General features: G+C 40.1%; 1 protein-coding gene across 1 annotated transcript; it reads right to left on the bottom strand.

Moving 5' to 3' along the window:
- wnt10a (wingless-type MMTV integration site family, member 10a) lies at positions 1–25,632 on the bottom strand. The gene is made up of 4 exons (XM_085764752.1): positions 24,968–25,632; positions 22,910–23,175; positions 17,671–18,044; positions 1–2,660 (listed from the first exon to the last, which is right to left on the bottom strand). The coding sequence occupies exons 1-4, from the start codon at positions 25,027–25,029 to the stop codon at positions 2,109–2,111; spliced, it is 1,254 nt and encodes a 417-aa protein (XP_085620878.1). The 5' UTR covers positions 25,030–25,632; the 3' UTR covers positions 1–2,108.
- Between the last annotated feature and the right edge of the window lie 834 nt (positions 25,633–26,466).

Genomic DNA, 26,466 nt, shown 5'->3' with positions numbered 1-26,466 from the left:
CTCTTACCAAATCCACTGTTTTCATGTATTTTATTATTCATCACATTAAAGCCCCATTTCAATATTATGGTCTTTCTTTGTTGTCTTACAAATATTAAGTTATCCACAAAAATAAAATAACTTAGATAATAACCATATTAAAACATAAAAATACATACATACATTACATTTTATGACATGAAAAAATGCATATTGCTGATATTTTCCCAGAGTTTCCTGGACACAGTTCTGTATGTGCAAACTACTTATCAGAATCAAAATAATCTGTTACACTGGAAACATAATCCCAGATATATTTCTTTTCCTCTGCTTTTTAACACACAAACATATATGCTTGAAATAAATTACACTGTCTGATAAGGAGCCTCACTCATACAAGTTACTTGAGACCAAATACGATCTTTAAAATGTGCATAGGCAGATATTCATATCAACTTTGTTATTTATATACCTTGACGTTGACATCCAAATATCTCTGTTGTACACACTGGAGAATTGTGAAGAAGGTGAGTGTAGATATATTACAAGAAGCTTACAGAGTCACACACATTGCATCACTAAACAGGAAACACTTTAATTGATGACAATTAAGGATGTTTATAGTGTGAGCAACTGAAGCCTGTTCACGTGCACTCAGTTTCCTGAGGCACTTAAATTTTTATTGATGATATTTGTGCAGCATTATTATGTTGTATTTACAATGCAGTTTAAGATGACGCTGAATTTGATACGTTAAGGAACACTGTGCACCATGACAGTCCTCTTACATTACGTTACACACAGACACGGACCACACGTGGTGCATTTTGGATCATGGCAATGCAGGGCGGTGGGATTTGTGCTGTGTCAAAGGGAGGTCTGAAAATAAATGTACAAGCTTGAGTCACGATGGCTTGTGATTGTCCAAATGGTATCACAAAATGAATCTTATAGTTTTGGGGAGTAGTGCTTCTTACTATGTTGAAGGCTGATTTGTGTGAATTTTATTTCAACATCCTCCATTAGAGGAAAGGAAATGTTTTCATTTCATTTGTGAGGGTCTGATATGAAGAATTCCAGGAAGCAGCACCAACAATCAGATCAGTTTCATATCAGTCCTTTGATTGGCCACTTTGACTCACCATTGCTGTAATATCCTCCTTTCCACAGTGGCTATTATTTCCTATAAAAGTTTGTGGCTTTCATGCAAACGTCTGATTTAAATAGTCCAGTCTGCCCAGGGCCTTTTCTACCAAAGTGTGTGAATGTATTTGTTGAGAGATGTCATGGGTTTAGCAGGGTTGGATTTATGAACACAACATAGTGATATTGACTGATACATCTACAGTGTCGGTTGAGCCAACTCCCTGATGTAACATTAGTATAACCTGATATCTGCTAGAAACTAAACCTGCCCTTGAACAAGGCACAAAACCTTCAAGTGCTCCAAATGTGCTGTGCTAAGTCAAATCATGTGCCCTGTGAATCCTGATGTATGAAAACAAAGGTATCTATTTGTTTTATTGCATGAGTAGCAAATACTGTGTAACTGTGTTTATGCTGTATAGATAATGGGGAGGGGGGTTGTTGTAGTCTGTTTTTTTCACCACACATTTTTAGGTTTCATGAGATCCATACATCAGCCTTCCCACCTTATACCATCGGTGCTATGAAGCAATATTATTTTCTTTGTGCATGCAACCCACTGCTCACTCTCTCTTTCCTCTTTGCTCACCTGAATCTCAGGCAACTGTGTGTCAGTCAACATACGCTGATTTCAGAGTTCAGATTTCATATTTCATATTTGGAGTTTTCAGATATTTACCTGATATAACAATGTGATCCTTAGTCTCAAGAGGAAGGCAGTAAACATCCAAGCTCTCTGAGTTGTGGCAGCTTTAGACTTGCATGTGCTGCATGTGCACACTCTTTACCAACAAGCACATCTATCTTTCTGCTGGCTCAACTGCTTCTCACTCACGTCCTCGCTCTTCAGGAAAACAGCAGTCCATCGCAAAAAGGTATGGGGTACATACATTACAGTCATATCCCCCTTTCAAATTAATAATCTGGATTTTTAAAAGGTCTTTTCTTTGTTTTCTTTATTGAGTCTTTTGTTGTGTGTTTCTTCATTTACAGACACTGACCCACTCTGTTATCCTGCACTCTTCACAGACCACATAGCAGCACCAGTGAAACTTGCAGTTGCAGCGTTCGCTCCGCGTCTGCTGCAGGATGTTGTGGCCTCTCCCGCAGCACAGACTCTCACAGTTGTCCATGCCGGGGCTGGTCTTGTTGCAGATCCTGCCCTGTGTGCCGGCCGAGTCCGACCCCAGGTCTCGCTCGCAGAAATCCGGCGACTTTTCAAAGTAGACCAGCTCGTTGATGCTCGGCCGCCGCCGATGTGTGTGATGGTGGTGGTGGTGGTGGTTGTTCTGATGATGGTGATGGTGGTGGTGGTTGTGATGGTTATGGTGGTTGTGGTGGTTGTTGTGGTGGGAGTGGTCAAGCTGTCCGGTGTTCCGGTTGTGAGCTTTGATAAGCGTAGCGATGTGGAAGCGCTCTTTGAGGATTGAGCCCACCACCCGGAACTCTGGGGTGACCTGCCAGCAGGTCTTTAGCTGGCAGCTCCCTGACGTCCCGTGGCACTTGCATTTCCGTCTCATGTGGTCAAGCACCACCTGCAAAAAACAGAGACAGAGACAGACAAAAAGAGAGAGTGGGATGGTGTGAGGAAATGAGCAGAGGCGAGGGAGACAGGAGAGGGAGGGGTGGAAAAAAAAGAGATGGATTAAAAACCTGATTTTGATCACTGGTTTCATTTGAAATGTAATATACGGATGCAGTGTGCTGCAGGGTGCATGACATATTTCATTTTGCGCAGGCTTGACTTGAGTGTTTTTCATTTGTTTGTGCTCTCTTCAAGCGTCTGCTCCACTGTATGCCCTGAAGAAATTGGTCCCACATTGAAAAAGCCAGGTGGTCCAACTCTGTCAAACATACTCGTATCAAATAACACAGATGGATGCAGGTGTTACCCAAACAGATAGCGTTGTCATTATTCATCTTTTGGCAGCAGTGAATGACTCCAAGCTTCGCCCACATGCAGTGGCACATTAAGCATCAGACCATTGCAGTATTTACATATTTTCACTTTAATGGTTTACTGCTTGCCAATGAAACCACATGGATATTAAAAGTCTTAAAAGTCAGGAAAACATGAATTGAATAGAATCCATTTACACACGTAAATTGGGTTTGTTCATATAAAGGCTCGGTGGTATGCGAAACGACGGCACTATGCAGAGTTTAGTTGTTATATGGGGTCCAAAAGAATGTTTTTATGCCTGCAGTACATCTGCACGCATAAACAAAAACAAACACAAAGGTTCCTGCTGGAGCGTAACCAACGCTGCAGGACGTACCCACCAACACGCTCGCATAAACACACAACCACACAGGTACATCCCATATGGCATAAACCCTGACCATCCTGGAAATATTCCTCTATGCTGTGTGTATGAAAGTGCGTACATTTGCATGTGTTTGTATGTGTTTATCAGTCATCACCCATTCTAAACTTTAAGATCCAATTACCAACAGGAACACAAGGCCACCCAGAGTACTGACAGATGCCGGTGCTGCTGCCCCTATCAACACACACATACACACACACATGCAGCACACTTATGCAGTTAAAACTCATTCCACGCATGTGGAAGCAATAATGCTACTCTGCACAGACACAAAAAATATGACTGCTTGACTGTCATCCACACACGCATAAGATAAGAGGCAGCAGGCATATCGGTATGGCCAATTCAAGGAAAGGAGTTCATGGTTTCTGGGGTTTTCTTTTTTTTATATCTTATGTAAAGATGGAAAACAATTTGTCTGTCACATTTCTTTTTGATTTCAACACTTCCAAAAATCAAGGTCAAGTTCAGGTGTTTCACTTTTTGTTTTGTTGTTTCACACCACCTTTATCAGGGTGGAACAAGTTGTTCCTATCTGTAATAGTAAAAATGTGTTTGTTTATTGCTCAACTTCATGTGGGCTTCCTGAACAAAAGTAAAAAAAAATATCCTTGGTCCAGTGCATGAATGAGCAGATAAGGGAATGAAATGGTGATAAATAGCAGTACTTGTCTCATCTGTTTGAAATGAACAAGTAAAACGTACAGCTAAAGATCTGTTTACTACAGAGCCAAAGTTAATAATGGTGAGTACTTATCAAAAAACTGTAGTAAGACAAATCAATCAGGTAACTGTTGCAAAACCAGTGGAGCGGGAAGATGATTCATTCATCCAAATGATTATACCAAACTGCTTAGCTCAGATTTAAAGGCTGTACAAATGTAGTCATATAAATATTAAATCTTTTTAAAAGACTTATTTAAACACATTTGTTATGACTTATTAAGACACTGTCTTTGAAAGTGTATGTATATTTATGTTTGGACATAATGTATGTTGCTATCACTCATCAGACTTTCCATCACTGCAGAAAATGAAATCTTAGAAACCGATGTAGCCTCAAATCTTTTTTTTTTTTTTACTGCAATTTTGTCTTTTAATCACTGCATATTTTTTTCCTAATTTTTGTTAGGATAACAGAAAGTGACTAAAGAGTATATGCTTCAGATACATGCTCTGTAACTGAGTGTTGAAAAGAAAGTTTAAAGAAACTGTGATCAGTGGTGAGGAGATACTAGAGGCTGTAAGACTTTATAGTAAACAACACCATAATAGCTCAAACAGCACTTGCACTGAGTTCAGATTGCAGTGTTCTGTTCAGTTTTTACATAAAGGCAAAGGCAACCCCAGAATCACAAACGTACTGGCCTTAAACACACAGCAAAGTCTGTAATCATAAAACGCTCTACCCCACTTAAACGTTAGGGAGACAAACTGACCAAGGAGTCATAATTGCATCCACATTGCTACTGTTTGATGGTACTTTCACAACAGGATAAGGATTTCAAAGGACAGTAAAACAACAAAAACAGAAGAGAAAAAAAAGTGGGATGTCTAATGACCGTTATATTGTTGCACCATAAAGAAATGAAAACTTCTTGTAAAAGCTGCGATCTCCACACAAAATCACTTTCCAGTAGTTCAATGTCTGACCTTTGCAACAATGTAGTGTAGAAAAATCCAACTGATCAGCTCCAAGACCCCCCCCCCCAAAAAAAAAAAAATCACAGTTACCTAGCACTGCTATATGGAAGGCCTGTAAAGTTTGTTGTCTAACTATGCCTACAGTACATTTTGTGTAGCTACAAGCCATGCTGTTATAGATCACCTCAGCTGTATGAGCCTGGTGCTGAATATCATCAAAGTTTAGGCTAACATTCGCATCTCACTGGCTTGCAATGCAGTTTCCCCTCAAGAAATTTGATTTGCCACATCATGTGCATGCCATAAGACCGACACTATGTCTTCTTGCATATCTATAGCCTACAGTATAGGCTACGAATGTAAGCTAAACCAGCCATTTTGAAGAGACAGCAATTTCAGCCAACTGAGCTAGCCTTGGTTTAATTAGATACAGCTAATCATGTGTAAAACGTGTTGCTTCTCAGTTTCAGTCCTAACCTGTTAACCACTGACAAGGCCTGAAACAGCTGCCTGGATTTCCAAGGAAATTTAAAGTTTTGAGTGGAATTACAGACACATACCTGCATGTCTCTCTCTCTCTCTCTCTCTCTCTCTCTCTCTGTGTGTAGTTTTACATGTAGTTGAAAGGCAAGCAGGTATAATCCTGATCTTTAGTAGCAAATTGGGAAGCTGTCTGCTCTTGCTATATTATTAGAAGTGGTCTGTCAGTATGACATGTGAAACGTTGATCCATCTGACAAAAGAGCCAGGGGACACAACAGGTAAGAACATTTTGTACAAGTAGACTGAGCCTTTGATTTAATTTGACGTACGGAAACACGGCAGAGCATTCTGATTGACCTTAGTTAAAACTTTTTGACAATAGTTCAAATGCGTGACATTGCTTTTAATATTTTACTGAAGGAAGGAAAGAAACAGGGTGAAAGCATGTCTTATTAACTCATATAATTATTCTGTTTTCAAAAGATCTTTGGTTTTACTGATCTAACAGTTTAACAGTATTTTTCTCACTCTAATCAGACTGGATGAAAAAGTTCAGATGAAAGGTTGTGGCTTCTACTTGGGGCTATGGCTTGTGTAATAAGACTATGGAGAGAGACACAACACCAAAAAATGCTGTGTGACTGTCTCTTTGTCTGTGTTTACGATATCTGACTTGACTACTGTGGGGGGGTTGGGTGATGCATGTGATTTATAGTTGCCACCCTAAGGACGGGTGGAGGAGGGGCGGGGTGGGGGCTGTACAGTATGGGGGAAGGGAGGGGAAGGGAGAGGAAAGGAGAGAGGAAAAGAGGATGACAGGAGGAGGAGATGATCTTTGGATTATCTCGTTGCTGTCCTTCCACCGCTTGAAAGGCTGTTCGTGTGTGTGAGGGTGTGTGTGGGTGTTGTTACAAATCACCTGTGTGTCTGGCTGGTATTCCATCTAGATGCAGCTATCATGTCCTGCTGCTATTAACCACCTTGATTTGATTGTAATCATGGATCTAACCTAACCTATCATCAGCTGATTGTTGTGGCAAAGGGCAGGGGAAACATAGAAAGATTGCAGGTCTTACACAACCTGAGTCACAAGCTATAAAAAGCCCGCTTGAAAAGAGCACAGCGTATAACACACTTAACTTTGAGCTACGTTGTTGCATAATGTGCAGAGACAGGGTATAGTAGGGAGGTTAAGCCCAAAAAATAGGCCTTTGACTTCAAGTCATGATGCAAAGGTCCCCTTTGGCATGGAAGTAAGTGAGATCACACTTTGTATCCAAAATAAACACGTTTTTAAAATGCCTTTTTATTAATTGAGAAAACGCATGCTAAAAGCACATTCCATTTAGAATGTCCATATAAACTCAGGCAGATTCCCTGATGCCTTCAGCTCCTGGATGAGATCTACAGCTTCTGAGACAACATGGAGCTGCTTGTGTGACAGGATTTTGGGTTTTATTAATGTAAAAACATTAAAGCAGATATCAGTGGAATGTTTTTGTTAATATAAGTCCTAAATAGTCCTATTTTCCGTCAGCAATCACTTACATGAAGTATTTCAGCCTAAACACGAGTCTCTCCGTCACTCTGCTCTGCTGTAACCCGAGGAGAAAATTTTCCTTGTGGGATACAAGTGTTATCCAATGAGGGGAGAGAACGGCATGAAGGGCTGTGTGTGCAGCCAAGGGATGCGCGTGAATGTGGTGACGTAGCACGAGGACCAATTGATGCCTGACAAGGGCGGGGGCTGCTAACTCATGGTGCGTTCAAGGAAACTCGTACTTTGTGTTTTTCCTTCCTGTGAAGTCATACCAGTTCGATCTGGTACGAGTTCACGGGTCGGAAGTTACGAGTGGCCGTTATAGGGAACTTTCACAGACAACAGGACGGTAAAAACACGAGCTACGGGTTACCTGGAACGCTACCAAGTCGTAGTTGTGACTTGAAGCTGTAACTTACGGTTTCAAAAGCCTGCCTTGAACACAGCATTAGCCGAAACGGCCGTGCCGATGATATCTGCTTTAATGAAACTATACCGATACTGATTTGTTGAACATCAGACGGAGTGCAACAAATATAGCCTACAAGTAGTTAAATAATAAGATGTAATTCATATCACAGTGGTGTCAGGAAAGACCAATTAGCCAAATACTGTGTTGGTCAAAATATAGGCCTACCTATAACTAGTTACTGCTTGTGTATGTTGATTTAAAAAAGTTGAATTTACATGTATGACCCATTCTGGGTCATATTAGAAGTCAACTTAAAGTCAATGGAAAAATGTTTTTACTGTTCTCAAAGGGAAAAATGGGTCACATTGGACTCTGCACATTATTTAAGGCTTATATAACCTGATACTGAATATATTTTACATTGTGCTCCTAAAGTAAACTAACAAATTTTAGTGTAGGGCGCCCTTAATAAGCAATGTTCAGTTTTTATGTACCGGTACAGATAGGGAAGTTTAGGTTTGCAGCTCCCACATAAAGCATATGATTAGGACTGACTTCTTTCACCTGCGCAGTATAGCTGGCTAAGATCCTCTCTCAGAGTAATGCTGAGAAACTGGTAAGCTTCATTATTTTGGTAGATTTTTACTTTTGCAAATGCTTGTTAATGCTCATCTTATCAATCTCATGATGTTACAGTATCTTTATTTCTTATTTCAAATTAGCCATAATGGAATGTCATGAATGGACTTTATGCTTCTTATGTGAGTCCGCCCTACAAATTAAAAGTATTAGATCCCTGTTCATCATTCAAACTGAGAAAAAATCCTGAAATATTGCAATCATGTTACAAATAAGCTGTAGATAACATCCAGGAGCTGAAAACATTGTAGTTTATATGGACATTCTAAATGGAATGTGCTTTTAGCATGCGTTTTCTCAATTTAAAAAAGCCATTTTAAAAATGTGTTTATTTCGGATACAAAGTGTGATCTCACTTGTGTCTTAGGATAGATTTATTTGTATGACCCTAAGGTACTTCCATGCCAAAGGGGACCTTTGCATCATGACTTGAAGTCAAAAGTTGCTTAACCTCCCTACTAGTAGGGGATTTGAATCAGGGTTTGAGAAGGGTAAAATGGGTCACTGTGTTAAACGGGGAGAAGATCTGATGGTGTTTAGATGAAACAAAACATGGACATGCACGACTTACACCGGCCGTCGCTGCACGTACACTATACGAGGATGTAAATGCTCCACAGTCAATCCTGGACCACAGTTAGAGACACACATCTGGCATGTTTTAATTGGCTTAGAGAGTGAGACAGAGGCGTCTATAAAACAACCCCAGACAGAGATCAAACAGGACATGTTGGTGGCAGATTAGGACTGCAGGCTACATAATACAGTAGACTGGGGAACAGAACAGCATTGGAGTAGAGCAGGGCAGACTGCTGTGTAATAAATGAGGAGTAATGAAGTCGACTAAAGATCAGAGCTTCGTTAACACAGCCTGATGTTGAAAGTGTATTCATTAGGTGAAGATACAGGAGCATGTTTGGCTTTAGTGGAGAGCAGTCACAATCAAAATACAGGAAACAGAAGCAGAGAGAGGGCTAGTGATGACATGATAAAGTTCACCAGCCATATGTGAACCAGAGAAGTTACAGTTACATATGTTTGACTTCCAGGGCGACTTTTTGTTTTGTTTTGCTTTTTAACGCATAATCACATCATCGGTCATGACATGTTGTTATATCATAATTTAAACCTTTTTTTCTTTCTTTTATTTTTAGATTTTTTGTTTTTAGTAAAAAATTACAGTCCACAAGTGTCTGTCCTTCTAATTTCTTGCACATGTTCAACACATTCCCTTTAGCAATAGTAAGGTATTACAGTGATCTATTTCTAGAGCATACAAACTTAATGAGGCAGTTTCTGATTTTCTGTGTGGTAGTGGAAAATGAAAACTGGAATCCAGGATTACAGTATGCCAAAGGTGAAGTGTTACTACACCCCTTTCAGCTGAATGGTTTGTCATCCTGACTGGATATTAAAATTGGCTGAGTCAATACTGACTCAGTGTTAATGAAGGTCTCAGTGATGATTTAGAGTATAGCTTTTTTCTTTTTTCTTTGAGAAGTGAAACTCCTGTTGCATGACATAAATAACAACAGCTCAAACTGAGAGACGCAACGGCCAGTGAGAAAATGAGCAAATTTGCCTGTCTGTGCTTGTATCACCTTTTAGGTATAACATAAAAAATGTATTCCATTGTGCTCCTTGCTGTGAAATCTGTGGTTCCCATCCCTGGGTAATCACAAGCAAGAGAAGTCTGAAATAGTTTGTTTCCTTTTGGTCTCAATGTTAATCCACATTAATAATAAAAACGCTTTTTTGCAATTTGCAACTTACAAAACATTATCATCATGTGAAGGCAGGAGGTTGAGCAACCTCAGTCAGTCATAGCCAGGTACATGGGACCTGTATAATTTGTGGTTTGTTCTCTGTTGTGTTAGGTTCATTGAATCTAATCGTTGGCCAATCCCTGTGTCATCACCACTCAGCACTTCTGGGAAAATCTTAATCAAGTGTCTGTGTCCCATGGCCGGCCCTTCTCCCGTATAAACAGAGGACAGTCTGCATCCTCCCGTATGTTTGTCAGTTCAAAGACAATCTACTGAAGGACCTTTAAAGCCAAGCAGAATGTCAAGGCAGTATCAAAGCACACAAACAAATCCCACAGCAGCACATTAAGCCCAGACATCACTTTCAACAAATCAAACGCCTTGCTTCAAAAGGACAATTACGCACACACAAATACACACGCATGCATGCACCGTGTGTACACAACACAATGACATGCAATTTACTGAGTAAGTGCATATCTACAGTATACGGTAAGAACTACACTACAGTAGAATGTATGTGTTCATGTGTGTAGTATTTACTCACTGTTAATTGCACACAATGTCCACAACTCTCATTTAGAGACACCAATAAAATGTTATTACTAGCATAAAGACTTCCACCTGCTGAGCTTTTACCGTGAGGCATTTGCCGCTGTGTATATTTGTGTTAGTGTGTGTGTGCGAGTGAAAAAGAGAAAGAGAGTTGTAAGGAGAGAGTGGGCATGAGTGCGTGTGCGCATGTGTACATGTGCAGATGTATGTGTTGGTGTGCACACTGTGTGGTGGGTCCGATCAAATGCATTGCCTCTGCACTGTCAGGACTCAGGAATGCTGCACACCACTGATGATATGAACTGGCCTCCGAGCAGCACAGGGCTAACCCCACACTAATGTTGCTATTTTTGATCAAACACACTTTGCTTTTCGTGTGGGTTCTGAGTCAATGAATTAATGTGAATGGGCTCTCCAGGGCAGTTTATCGTTGCTCAATGGCTAAATTAGGCATAAAAGGACCTCAGAGCCCCACTATAGCTGGTTTGGATCAGGCCTGAGGGGTTGCAGCTCAAATTCATTATGGTTAGAATAAATCTTACAGTGTATTCGGTGCTCTCGTAAAAAAGCAGTCTTGTGCCCTGACACAACGTAGGTTGTAAGTGGCAGATCAGTTATTGTATTAGCGTCTGACAAGACAAAGTGAATCCACCTTTCAGCAACTGAAAGCAGATATTCAGTAGGTGCAGATTAATCACACAGGAATATCTGACACCTTAAATTAGCCTCAGACGGGTTGACACACTCAGCCACTGTGTTTCTTTGGTACCTGGGGAACCATTACAAAATGTATGAAAGCAGTCAGTAACAGGGCCACATAAATCTTGTCTTCTCCACTATGTTTGGTCGTGGCAACAGGCCATTCATAAGACAATCCATCACATGGTATAGGGTGAGTGGCCGTAGAGGATTCGTCCACTTCCAAATATGAATATAGAACCACACTCCATCATTAGCTCAAGGGTTTGTCATTCCCATTTTTCTCTGTCCTAAACTTCCTGATCTGTCAATGTAGGTGAATGAGGTTGTGGTAAGTGGCCAACAGCTCTCTTTAGCTCGTCTCAGTTAATCTTTACCGCAAACCATGCCCACTTTTCAGCAATCCAGTCAGATATGAAGGATTTTATTCCTTGGTGAGTTTCACGGTAAATATATTTGAATCATTAAGATGCTATAACTGTGATTCCATTGTGGCTTTTGGTCGTTACTTGCAGACTGCACCTCTTCTTTTATCATGTATATAATCACTGGCAATGGTTTTGAGACCCAGAGCAAATGTCTGAAATGATTTTTGATCAGTGAACTTTAAGTTGCCAAATGAACATCTTTAAAAACGGGGTGAAAATGAGTTGAAGTGTATAGTTTCCTTCCTGCCATCTCTCCTTACTCCCCCGAAGTCAGGCCCTGATGGTAAATCATAATTACTGGAGGATGCTTGCCAGTAACACGACTGCAGACTGTTGCATAGCCTGCACTGTCACCACCTGCCTAATAAACAGACAGGATTCAACAGAACCTCGGCATGGCTCTGAGCTCTGCAACATGAACACAAGAAAGCGTGCCAAGCATTTGTTTTGAGGTGTGCTCTCTAAACGATTGAGGAGAATCACTCAGGAGGAAAAAAAGGAAAAAAAGAAGAAAAAAAAACTTGGCAAAGAAAATTTACCACCCTGGTGAGGTGTTTCCATGTCATAAGGAGATACTTTAAACGTGTCGTTAAGCCTTTAAAACTGCTGTGCTAACTGCTGTGGAGTATAATGCACTTTCATTCACCGCAACAGCACAATGGGAAACTAAACTGTGCATCTTCACAGGAAGATCAACGCAGAATTAGAATTGATTTGTTTATCAAACTATCAAGTCATGTCAATCTGAAAAACTACAGACCATTTGAATTAAAACAGTTTCTCTTTTGCATGGCAACTTTCATATCAAATTGAATTTGAAACTGTTCAGTCAGCAGATACTTTGATTTTCAGGATGATTATACATTATTTAAAATTTGCTGGCAATAGATTTATGTAAAAATGACTGCTCTTCTCACTTATATTTATTCTATTTTTTAACATAAATTATTCCAACAAATTTATACTTTGTTTTTTGGTTTGTAAGTAGCAGGTGACGCCTGAATTGTATGTTTGCAATGCATTGTGTTATTGGTATGCTGACATCATATGTAAATAATTGTTCATTCATCAGTAACTTTTTTAATTCCTCCTTGGTGAATAGTATTATTTCTGCAATCAGCCCTGCTGGAGAGAAGTTGGTGGAGGCAGAGCAGGAGTGGGGGAAGAGGGGAGGGAAGGAAGGGCGAATCTCTTTCTACTTTCCGCCCCAGTGTTTGAAGTCTAAAATCTTTTGCAGGGTTTTAAACATCTGTTTCCAAACTGCCAGCAGCCACTAATTAGGGCTAAAAACAAGACGGGACGTCGTGAGAACCCTGGGGTGGGCATGAGGCGACATGCACGCCCCGCTAAAAAACCACCGCATTCCTCTCCCTAAAGAGTACTTCTCTGGGAGGGGGGGGCCAGGCCGAGGGAGGCGGTGGGCCGGTGGGAGGAAAGAGACAAGGGAAGGGTAGGCATTATTTTGAGGCCTCACCTGTCAGTGTTTTCTGTTTGATTCTAGGGGCTGTGCGTGTGTGTTACAAGGTCTTAGAGGGGTTTTGTTGTGGCTTTCTATACCATTTGAAGTCATCAGGGTGCATAGTATTTCACAGTATAACAGCTCTGCAATGACTCATCATTGGTTTCTCCCTCATTTTTTCTATCCTCCAATGCGCTCCAATATGCTTTCTGTCTCTCCAGTATTGCTGCCTGTCACTTAGAACCCTCTGAGCAATTCTTTGTTTGTTTTTTTTGCATTATATACCATTACATATGACCCTTTACTCGTGACCCTAAAGCTAATGGGAGTTTTACATTTAGGTAATTTTGTAATTTGGTTAAAATAGCAAATGGGTTTGGGTCACATAAGTCAGCAGACAAAAGATGTCAGCTTTGAACCCTACCGGGGTCATCAGGGGTCATCAGGTTTGGGTCAAAATGGTCAGAGTCACTGGGTGTCGTTTAGTCCCTGCTGGTCGTAACCAGAGTCTTTGCCAAAAAGAGATAGAGGCTCTTTGATGTTGACAACTACTGTATGAGTCAAGGTTTTTCTGTTTGATGGATGTCTCAGCTCACTTGGCTGGGAATTTGTAGCCTGGCAAAATTTATTATTCGAAATATCATTCTGGAAAGATCAAACTGTAAATTAAACTGAGGCTATGCTGTGCCAAATACAGATTGTTTACTTCAAGCTACTGCTGCAGTCTGAGAGATGTGATTAAATATCCTGATTTTGAAAGGTTTTCTCTCAGGCACTTCACCTGCCAAATAGTGGAACTGGCTTGGATTGACAAACTTGTTTATGATGTATACTGACTTACATCGCTTATACAGCTTAACAGATTTATGACACATCTCCCAAACCTACACTCTAAACACTAAGCAACTAAAAAATCAAACAGATTCATGGGCAAAAGTGACAAGCAATGGTAGTTCGGTTGTGACTCTCTGAGTCAGTTTTCCAAAACAGCCTTGTGACCTTTGTATCTGTAATTGTTTAATAAGATGCCCTGTATCAAATCATGTAACTGAGTTAAAGGCGTCTAAATATTAAGCTAATAGGAAAATTGGTATCTGTCCCATCATGCCTCACTGAGCACATAGCATTTAAAGTCAACAATGATATATGACCATCACTACATGCCATTGTGAAATTATAGTTGTCGGTGTTGAGGGCGGAGTTAGCAGTAAAGTGAAGCTAGGTGATTATTTCAACAGCCACTGAATCTTACTGTACTTGTACTTATGTTTATGCTTTTCTCTTCCAATAACAACTTCCAGAAACTCAGTTCTTTCCATTTTTACATTATTATTTATCTATTTTAACGACTTACAGAAACTCAGTTCTTTCCATTTTTACATTATTATTTATCTATTTCTATAAATCAAGTCTTTTTTTTTTCTTTCCTGTTGGAATTTCCACAGGATACCCTGCTCCAAAAAAGACACAGAGACAGGAACAATCAATTTTGGATGTGAGACACTGTTTAAGTCTCTGTCACTCTCCAGGAGTCTAATCATTGGTGAGCATGTGGCTTCAAGAGTAAAGACAACATACATGAGGCCACACTGTGATCCTGTATGTTATCAAGTTTCATAACCCTACTGACTTGGTCCAAACAAAAAGGGAAGGACCCAAAAGACAAATGATTCCCTTTCCTTGGCTCATGAACTCATTCCTACTCATGCCATATCAGCCCCCACTCAAAGTTTACTCTGTGTCTACATTACTGATTGGGATTTATGTCACCAGTCCTACGTCTATGGCTATTTCTACCATTACGGCTACTGTGGAGAGGCTAGCTGTTGTTGAATTCAACTGACGCGCTCCACATTTGTGTTTTGTCTGCATAATCAAGGAAGCCAGAAGTAAACTGATGAAAAGATACAAGCCCAAATTACTCAGGAGGAAACAGGGAACAATGAGCAATTTACGGTGGCTTCTTGTCTCTGTTCCACCACAGAACTGGACATCATCAAGGCTTATCACTGTCATTTACATCTCTCTCTTTCACTGCCCCAAGGCACAACACTTTTGGAACTGGTTAGAAGTTTATATTACACCTACAGAGTCTTTAGAGCCTTTAATTATTTTACCCTCGCATAAGTAAGCCTAACAATAACACCCTCAATGTAAAAAAATAACAACAAAAGAAAATGCAAACAATATCCTTGACGTCTGAAGTACTCCTTCTCAGCTAGCTTTCTGACACTGAGTACCGTTACCCTCTCTTAACGCTCTGACTTATCTGACACTAATTGACATGACACAGCCAGCACACATCTGCCTCATAACAAAACAAAGATAGTCTAAACTGACAACTTCCCCTATCTGTCAGAGAATGACTTATTTGCAGATGTTTTAAAACCTCTCAGGGTTGGAGTTTCCCTGGTGAAACAACAAATCAAGGAAACAATAGTGCTAACAGACAGTAATAATACTAGATTGACACAAAATATAAATGTAGTCTCTCGACTGAACCAGCCTCTCAGTCTGTTTTAATTGATTTGATAAGAGCTAAAAAAAAAAAAAACACCAAATCAACCATCAACCAATGCTTTGGCCTTAACATAATCATATATCATTACTTTAATGTAAAATTGAGTTTGAATGAAGTGGAAAGTTACTCCAGACATACTGCATGCGTTACTGTAATTCCCAAGGCTGTGGGTTAAGACAACTATGATGCGTATAAAGAAGAATCAGACTGGGAATTCCCACAATATTGCAATCTCATCCAATACTCATACAGTACCCCCCTTTGCTCTACTGGGAGAAGGTCCTCTGAACTGCAACAGTAAGAAGATGAACTTGAGCGTGCAAGATTATTGGGGATCTGGTTTCTAAAACTACTTTAACTAAACTACAACTAAACTAAAATTAAAAGTGATTAGCTGATCTGTTATCTAACTGCTGTAATCTCACAAAAACAACTACCAGAACCTTAGAAAAAAAAGCTAATTATAATTCATTGCACCTGTATCAATGCACTAGCAACCAGCGTGCAGGTTTACGCTCTGTCTCTCCTTTATTAATATTGTTTTTTCCACACAGCTCTTTTCCAGGAAAAACAACAGTGTCTCCTCTCTTGTGTTGAGTGTTTGAGCTGGACTTTCTACAGTAGTTACATGTGTTTGTATAAAATACAACTTTAGTTGTGATAAGATATCTAATTCCCCTTTGAAACACATTTTGTCAGAATTGTTGAAACAAATATAGCTTCAGTGTTTTGATAAACGTCACAGTCTGATTCAAATTACTTCCAAAAAACAGTTTCCCTGTTATTATTTTTGCAATGCTTGAACTGTGGATTGACCCTTACTGCAAGAGAAGCTTGTGCAAAAAAACAACAACCTCATAAACAGTCTCTAACGGCAGAAATAAACAGCAGTGTAATACTGACAGGCCACTGTTGACCCAGCCAATTACATCAAATTGTGTTGTGCACTGTAACATTATTATTGGCCCAGTAGCACTCAACACACCCACTATCCACCTGTTTTATTGTGTAATAAATTACATAAAAGTTGCATCGATAACATAGAGACATTTTTTACTCCCTTCATAAGTTTGTGGTTTCTTAGAAAGATGGAGTCAATTCAATTGTAAGCATTACAGCATCTTCACTTGTTGATATGAGGTAATGTGCTGGCAGTAGCATTGACCTTCTCACCAAAAAGGGTGAAGCCTCTAAACTAATGTGTTTGCTAAGTGCAGCTTCACTCATCACTGAAAGAAAGCAGGTTGCATTATGCACATAAGCTCTCATGTAGAGATTAGTTGCCATTGAAAATTCATAATTGACAATTTTAACTGGTAGGCTTTACAAGACTGTCAAAACAAATGTTAGCATGCTAATGTCTGACACATTTAAAGCAAAGACTAAAATATGTGCTATGGAATATGTTGGACAAGGTTCATAAACGTGTTTAATAGAGAGGGTTTCATTTATATTTCACAAAGAAAACCTCAAAACATGAATACATTAACTTACATCACTTAAATTAGCATTAGACTAGGCGTTCAAACTCTACTTCTTACTCTGACATAAATTCCTCCATATAGGTAGGCTATAGCCTAACTAAATACGAAAAAGTAATTGACCTACTTTGACTTACAAAAGCAGTTATGCAGAAATAAAAATAAAAAAAAGACACGTTATTGTTTGTGCTTCTAAAATTTTCAGAAGTTATGCCACAGTGGCTTCCCTTTTAATGTTGGTGGACATCACTGTGGGAGTTTCCCAGCGACCAACTGGGTAAATCACTACACTAAATCAAACAGCTGCTGCTCAGTAAAAACAAACAACACATTTAAAATTCAAATTTAACCGTAGATTTACGAGTAGATGTACCCATGATGAAGCTGGATAACATCTTTAGACCATGTACAGCTTCCTTGTTAGCTGTGGCTAGCTAAACTGGACTGGATGTGCACAGTTTGGTCATGTGATATGAGTAAACTTTGGGTGTCTGATGGGGTTAATATGAATTAAAATGCAGTGAGCAAATATTGCAGAAGCTGTCATAGCAACAAACACACACATCCTCTCACTTGTCACTCACTCACCTGTCTCCCAACTCTATTATTGTGCAGCCTCATTCGGGCATGGATGTCTTTGTAGGTCTCACGGGCATCCAGGAAGTCCCGTGAGAACTTCTCTCCGAATTCCACATCAGGACTGCAGCCGCCCCACTCCCAGGAGTCCTGGGGTCCCGGCAGGTCGGCGGGGAAGTGCTCCATGACGCCGTGTACCATACCCTTCCCCCTGTGGATGGCCTCTAGCTGCAAGCGGTGCAGTTTGGTGCGGAAGGCCTCCTCGTCGCCACGTCGCTTCTCATCACAGCCACATGCCTTCAGTTTGCCCATGGAGCAGGCATTGGCCACTGCATGCACCACACCTGCCGCTGCAATGGCGTAAGCGAAGGCACTCTCTCTAAAACCTGTGGGAGAGAGAAGACAATAGTGATGTGAATGTACTGGTGGAAAAACCAATGACATGGAAGATGGAATTCACTCTGTCAAAGTTGACACAGGACTTCAAAGCTGTGTCCAAAATGACATGGAGACTGGCTGATTGACATGAGGACTGAGTCAGTGTTTGGGAATGTGAATGTTGCTTTTCAGAGGCCGTTAGGCATTATAAGTTACGAGATGGAGTTTATGTAAAATGTTAAAACATTTCTGATAACCTGCAGGCAGAACATACCAGTGCGTGCCTCATGAACCTGTCAGGTGCAATTAGAAGATTATCAGGTGAATGCATGATGGTGGGTGACATGTGCTAGTTAAAAATCACAGTGGTGCTGCTTACATTTTTTTTTTTTTTTTTAAATATGTGGTACATTTTCTATTTTCAATGCAGAATAGTGACAAACTCATCTAATTCCCCTCATTAAAGATGGATTGTAAAACTGCTGGATACAACTTTGAGATATAGAGGGATTTTCCTCGCAATGAAACTCAGTTTAACAGCTAAATGAGTTGAGATGAAGAAATCTTTTGACTTCTCTGTTAGCAACCGTGTTTGCGCTTCAGCACATGTTTTCTTTTCACACTTTCTCAGTGACACCATAGTAAAGAGCTTCCTCTGTTTTGATAAGGATACACATAAGAGTTTATCCACATGTATATTACACACACATATGCCAAACCCCATAAAACCAGGGAAAACATCTGGGACAATAACAATTAAGTGTTCCAAACACTTGCGTACGTCGTCTCTGCGGACCAGCTGAACATGAACAGACCCCCACCACTCCCATCATAGGATTCACAGAGGGCTCATATTCTGTTACTAAACATGGCTGAGTCTCCTTTTGTCACCTCTACTGCTTATACAGGATATTCAGCTGTGAAGCTCACCGCAGTCTATTTGCCTTGTACCACGTACTGGTTATGAGTAAGGAAAAAATGAAGCTAAATAGGCCATAAATTGCTCCATTGAACCACATTGGATGCATCTCAAGCAGTGGGTCTTTGTGTGACTGGAAGACTTGGTCATTAACCTAACCCAAAATTAGGTATGGCATAATTTGGCTGTAAACAAAAGTGCAACAACATATAATTTGGCCCTAAATTTTATATGATATTACAGAAACATATGAGGATCAGTTTAGACTAATTGTTGTTTTTAACATACACTGACAAACCTCCCGTTTCAACAAGTTTATCTGGATACATGTATGTGTCAAGTGTTGTTGTATGTGAATGAAAAATCTAATAAAAAGATGTATATAAAATAAATAAATAAAGATAAGATTATGCTATACCACAGCTTTTTTCTTAAATAAACACTTCAAATCTCAATATATGACATGCTGGCTGCTGTCACATCCCTTTCTCCTTTGGAAAGTCTAACTTCCATGCAGCAACTCTACATCAGCTGAGCTGTAATTCAGTAGATTTATGTTAAAGTGCTACACAGAAAAATACACATTTTGGGGCCCCTACTGTGTAAACACACATTCAACCATTTCATGTTGATATATTTCTGTGGCGAAAAAATCCATGTCCATTGGGGAATCGTGAAGGATGCAGTGACAGCAGCATTTGTAGTCGCACATCTACAGTGTTAGTTGATGGATATCAGCTTACTGTCTGTGAGCACGGTACCCTCAGCCTCTATAAAAGAAGCCCCACTGGTGTCACTTACTGGTGTCAAGAACAGTGACGATTATAATGGAAACTTGTAAAGCAAACTTGAAAAGAAACCACTCAGAGGTTTATAGCACCCTGCTTGAAGGGGAAATGATTCAGGCTGCTTGTTGGAGTCAAATAAAAAGCTAATAACTGGAACTGCCCATTTCTTTTTTACCAATGTTTGATGTTACTTCATTATTCACACAGTGAAACACAACTTTACCCACAGACTAACTGACTTTCTCCGCCGCAAAGCTACTCCACATACAGTACAGAACAGGCTCAATGACTGGATCACGTATTTGAACACAAATCTCATATGGAGCATCCTCTTGCAATACGATGGTAAAAAATACATTTTTTAAAATAGATAAAATATTGGCTCACTCTGAATGATCACTGCTCTGCTAAGCTATCAGGACAGCTATTAAATCAGTGGTGCACAACTGACCTTCATGGATGGTAGTTTGTTATTTCACCCCTATCTAAAGTACTGTAACACCACCTTAGTTTTCCCTCCAATAAACAGACAAATGTTTTTGGCAACAAATGTTGGTGTTTCTTGTATCATAATTTGTATTATACTGCAGAAAAAGATCCAGGTCTTGCACTAGCACTGTGTATTGTAGTTAACACCCTTCAACTCATGACAGAATCTGATACATAGTACACTCAATTTCAACAAGCCAGCAAAAATATCTCTCTAAAACTTCATTAAAATACTTTTAACACAGTATTGATGTGTTATAAACTTTACAGCTGACAGAGTGACTCTGTAATCCAACAGCAACATTCATTTGGAGTCAGTCTTTCTGGTCATGCAACAGATATAAGTTATGAAATCAGAAACTTAATATTAAACCAAATATTTACATATTGTCTGTAAAATGCAAGTTGAGGTAAACTGCAAAGCCAGGTGATAAATGTAGGAGCTACTGCTTGAACTTTATAAGATATGTATATTAGTATATGAGTATATAAGTATAATTTGACTCCACTCTGCTCCTCCTCTCCTCTACCACCTTGACTCACGCAGGGAGGGGGGAGTGAGTGGAATGGCACTTAAGCACATCCTCATACATAGAAAGCCTGTTTTAGCTCCAGTCTCGCTCTGAGACGGGCTCCTCGACTCAGGCCCCCGGAAGACTGGGAACAAATCAATCTAACAAATAATTCACCGGCTGCGGCACGCCCGGCTGAACTGATGGCAGAGGAAGTGGCAAAATGAATTAAAGTTTCAAAGGAAACTGTCACTTTGTGTTACAGAAACCGACTAAACAGGTTTATGCTTTTGCCACAGAGAGTTGGGAAAGTGCTGAGAGCAAATTCACAAGCACTTGCACTGGCAAGGGAAGTAAAAGCATTAGGAGCAGCCCAGCGAGGGAGGACGCAGACACAGTGACAGAGAAAGAGAGAGAGAGAGAGAGATTTTCCTATTTCTGTCTATCCATGTCTCGCCTGATGTCCTCTTTAGCCTAGTTTTTAATGCAAGCTAAACAAGACTGAACATCAGCACATAAAAGTTATTACAGACCATCAGCTGACAGATCCATGGCACAGCTAGAGAGGATCTAAGCAGCATCTCAGAGAAAACAAACTGCACTGTAAATCACCTGATCTCCTACTCACTTTCACTGGCTTTGTAAAAACTTAGATCAACTTCTTACAGTAGTAGAAGAACAATTGAGTGAAAATATCTGTTTTGTATAGGGCATATATGCTTTGTGTGAGGCCATGTTTATTTGTCTAAGCTCAGTGACAGCGAAAAGTGTTAATCTCCATACTTCCATCCAACCCAGGACTGTAAATCTGTATCCATGAGATTGCTGCCAGTAGCTGCACGCAATAACGGCTGCAGAATGCTCATTCGCGTCAATTTTTTAGCTTCTGTGGAGTGGAACGTATCAACATGTAACATATGAATCATCCGATTTAAAGAGGTTGTTTATATCAGTGGTTTGGAGTTTCTGCACCCGAGGCAAACCAGGGATGCCAGACAACTCGCAACTGCCTCTGCTAATAATGACAAACAGTCATTCAATGAGGCAAGGAGGAGCGAAAGCACGTCCAGAGGTATGTAAGTTCATACTGTTAAGAGTTTTTTTTTTTTTTTGCTTTGTTAAAGTTTTCTAACAGGATATTAAGTTAATGAGCACTATAAAATTAAAGTTTCATGCAGGAGATGATAACTGAAAAAGCCATAGAGGAAAAAATCTGACATTTTTCTTTTATACTGGAGATAAAAAAAAAAAAAAAGTCTGGTTTATACCCTCCAGAAGCACATTCACAGCACTGAAGCAATGATGACGCTCAAATAAATGCTAAGGGCAACCAGTCCACTATAACATAACATTCAAACTCAAACTACAAACTGCACAGTGCACTGTTCATCTCTCCAGGTGCTCTGGCTACTTAGAAATGGATGCCTTTTCCAGTCAATAAACTGAGATGAGTCTATGTAAAGACTTCCCAACTCTGAAGATCCTCTTTCATCCTTTGTGGCTGACTTGCAAAGCTCCAAGCACTACAAAGCGTTAGAGAAAACCGATCTACACGAGGCCCGGTAATCTGGAGGTGACTAACTGCTTTTGAAGTTAGCTGCTCTTTTGTAAGGGGTTATTGAGGTGACATGGTGAGATGGTTAGAAAGTAGATACCAGTCCACCAGTCACTAAAGATAATCTAACCATTTCAGGCACCTTATTGTTGTGAGATAACATCCAAGAGTTGTGACTACGGTGAAAATGATCTCTTTATGATCTTGTTTGAAGATTTACGATTTATTATCTCAATGCTTGTTTAGGACGTGTATCTTTGTGGTAGCTAATCTTTCTAAGCCTATCCTTTCAAGGTATTCTATTATAGTGTGTTTGAGAATGAAGCCACAGCCTGTTTGAAGATGAAATCTTTTGAACTTACACACTTTTTTTTTTTTAGCAGGTATCCTGCAGTGACATCTCACCTCTGCAGCCTCATGTAATTACTGAGTCTGGTTGATTTTCAGTAATATGTAATATGTGATACGTGGAGAGTACTGAAACACAATATTTTCATTAAAGACATGCAACACGCCAACAAGACAGATTCAAATGTTAAGTTGATTGAAATGACATGTCAGGCTTATCCTTAAGGTATAGGTTTTGTATAGTGAATCTTTTAAAGCTGACCTCTTTTAAAGACTATGCTGTCGTAGGGTATTTTGTTCCTCGTCTCCAGGCTGGAGCAGTTCCAGCGATGCCCTCTGAACTGATGCTGGCACTCGTGGATGGCAATCTGGATTCCCTGGATTGCTGAGGCTGTCACGTCTGGGTTCCGCATGCACACCTCCAGCTGGCGCCGCGTCAGTCCCGGCAGCGTCAGACACACCGTATTGGCGTTCAGGATTGGGTCAATGTTGGGGAGCTTCAGGCCCAAGATTTCATTGGAGTCTACCCTGCATAGAGCACAAAGGTCGGGTTATTGACAAAGACAAACATACACCTTTAAAACCATTTTCGTCTGACACTTATTTCCCACAGTGCCAGACAGGCGCCCTGACTTGATGGTCCCCAGTATGACTGATTGCTGTAAAACCTCAATAACACACATGATGTGGGTTAATAGTTGTAAAACCATCTCCAGATGCTGACAAAGGAGGAATGCACTCAAAAATCTGTTTGTTTTTTTGTTGTTTTCAGATAGATTTCAGTTTATGGTCCCGCAAAATTGTCGCCAAAATAAAAAGAGAGCTATGACTGTCTATGACTATGACATTTTTTGGCAACAGAATAGCTAATGCTTACTGACAGTGAATAGAACAAAATGGCTCTTGGGTCCTGTGGCTGATTTTACAGGAATGTTGTTTTATTTTATTTATTTATTTGACCCTATAAAACTACAATAAAAACTGGTTCTATTGTATGTGCTGGGCCATGGATGTGTGCATTTAGTGTTAATTTAACTTAATTGAAGTGTCTCTTCTCACAATTGGTTTGATGTTGGCTCAACTGTGCAAGGTAAGAGAGTGGGACAAGTGAGTTGCAGTGGGGAGTGAGGGAACTGCACTCGTGTGAACCACAGTTAAGCTACTAGTAGTTCTAGTGACAGTTTTACACGTGTGCAGGGAAAATAGCAACTTACCTGCCTCATAAAATCACCACAGAAAATATGTTCGCGTGTAAATTGCCCGACGTCTCTTTACTCAACTGTCCCCTCATGTAATCAGTCAGTAGTTCAGCTGACAGCAGTCAAAGCAGCAGCTCTCAACTTCACAGAGCAACAGTCTGAGCAGTAACAAGGAAAACACAGGCTGCCCTGATGATGGCCTGAAACTATACAGCTTTTCTTTTCATTATCTTTACAAGGAAAACACAGGCTGTGCACCTCGGTGTCTGGAGGAGTGAGACTCACAACTGCACATGCAGTCGGGGAGTGTGCTCAGCTGTCGGCACACACACATACGCACATACACACACATATCTATAAACACAAATGACAAGCACACGCAAACACCCAGGTGTGGGGAGACATGTGCAGAAACACACTGAGCAAAAACACATTCACAGCTGCAGCAGATTTGCATACTCTATTCCAGTTTCGTTACTGTGTGTAACTCTGCAAGCCTGTGTATCAGCGGCTGACTCAACATTCACAGATCACCTAGTGCTCCCCTCTAAAAAAAAAAAAAAAAAAAAGCAGCCAGCTTTGGATATAAATCATTATCAAAAACACATTTGGCTGGAACATACACTGGTCGTTTGCATAGTGGTGTCTTTCTTTCTTAGTGGCACTGCATTTTGAACTGTCTGTGACTGCAGTTGAGCTTCTGTTGCTACCTGTTGTGTTTCCTGCTTTGATAGTAGACCTGTTTCAACAGCTAGGCTTCCAAAAGGCAACTTTTTACATTGTTTGGGAATGAGACAGTAGGTGATTGCAGAACTGCAAAAACACATAATAAAAAGGAAAAAAAAGTGGACTAATGTTTCAGTCTTTAATTTATTTTTGGCTTTTTGTATGTTTTGGATTTGAGCACAGAATACTGTGGGTTATTTGACTTTTACTTGCACGAATGAAAACTGACTTTTAAGTTGTTTTTGCAAAGTAATAATTCAGGTTATGATAGAAAAAAACATAAAAGTAAAACAAGATTTTAAACATATAATCTTAAAATGAAAACTCATAAGTTGCTTACACCAACACAGAAGTTATTTCTTTTTAGCTTGAATTTTCACACATCTTCAACTCACCTTTTATCCAACAGACAGATAACCACCAAGACGCATGTTAGTCTGAGTACTAAGTGTTCCATTTTGTGTCTTGTAATTATTAAGGAAAGTTTAAAAAAAAAAAAAAGAAAAGAAAAGAAAAGAAAAGAAAAGAAAAAGTAATACAAAAAGAGTTTTAAAGTCCAATATTCCGCCTCAAAGTTTAGGGAGGACAGCAACAGAGGGAGGTCAGGTCAGGTCCGGCTAAAAGTTGGCGCAGGACTTGACAGCTCCGACTGCCCTGAGTCCAGATGTGCCAGCCAGCGGCGGGATACTCATTCAAGAAAAGTTTCATCAACCTCTCAACTCACTGAATGGAGGAGGCTGCTGCGAGTTTGACGAAAAGTCAGTCTTTCTCACACACATCCGTACACATCCCCGTATCTCCGTCAACGAGGTCTTCGCTCTGGTGTAACATCCGAGAAAGAGAGAGAGGAAGAGAGAGAAAGAGAGAGAGAGACAGACGGCCGGTCCAAAGGTAGGCGCTCTAAATGAAGTCTGCTTGACTAGTGATTTTTCGGTGCGCACCGATACAAACTACTGCACTTAGCGCTTCGCCAGCCCACTTTTTTGCGTCACTCGGGGAGTAGGAGAGCGCCGAGGGAGGTCAAGTGCCTCGTTAAAGCAGGATAGAGATCCTTTTAGATAAGGAAACCAGAAACACTTAGCCTGCGCCCTCTGTGAGGAAAAAGCGTTATATTCACTGGAGGAGCGATGCTGAGGATGAGGATGGTGAAGATAATGATGATGATGATGATGATGATGATGAAGAGGAGAGGGTGGCTGTGTTGCAAAATACATCATTACTTTTGTGTTAGAGCTGAAGAGGCTTTGTAGAGTTGGTGAAAATGGTAATGATGGAGGTGATCATGAAGTGGAGGATGAGGATAAGAATGACACAATAATCAGTTCTTTTTCTGTTTATTTAAAAAAAAATCTTGATTAATGATGAGATGAAGATGAAGATGAAGGACTATTGGGCTAAACTGCCTCTGTTGTTTTATATGAGACCATGAGTTGGTCCAGCTCCTCTGTATGTTTGACTCTTCTCACAGTAATGTAGCTGACATCTCTTTCTGTTCTATGAATCTGAGTTCTCTGCTGTGTTTCATGTTCCCATGCATGTTTGAGTTGCAGAAATACTTGATCCTACACCCCATAATGCATCAAACAGCATCATTTGATTACATCCTTACTTGTGTTGTATACTGGTAAACCCTGTTGCCAACATCAGCGTACGTCACAGTCTGAGGAGTATAAACCATGCCCGTAAATTCATCTCGTGTAAAATCAATTGGTTTCCTTTAAATACATTTTTTCCACACACAACCATGTATATTGAAAAACAATAAGGTTGTGTGTGGCTTGCAGCATTTCTGTATTCTGTCAGTGTGAAGACCCTTTGGTTTGTCTGTAAGAAGAATGAGTGTTTGTTAAAACTGTCAGCTGAAGTTCCCATTGCTCTCTAAGCTTCCCTGTGT

This window comes from Trachurus japonicus, chromosome 21 (genome assembly GCF_045865225.1).
Source record: "Trachurus japonicus isolate A0001 chromosome 21, Traja_1.0".
NCBI classification, from domain to species: domain Eukaryota; kingdom Metazoa; phylum Chordata; class Actinopteri; order Carangiformes; family Carangidae; genus Trachurus; species Trachurus japonicus.
The sequence above is the reverse complement of the archived record's forward strand: the minus strand, read 5'-3'. Positions and strand labels throughout refer to the sequence as shown.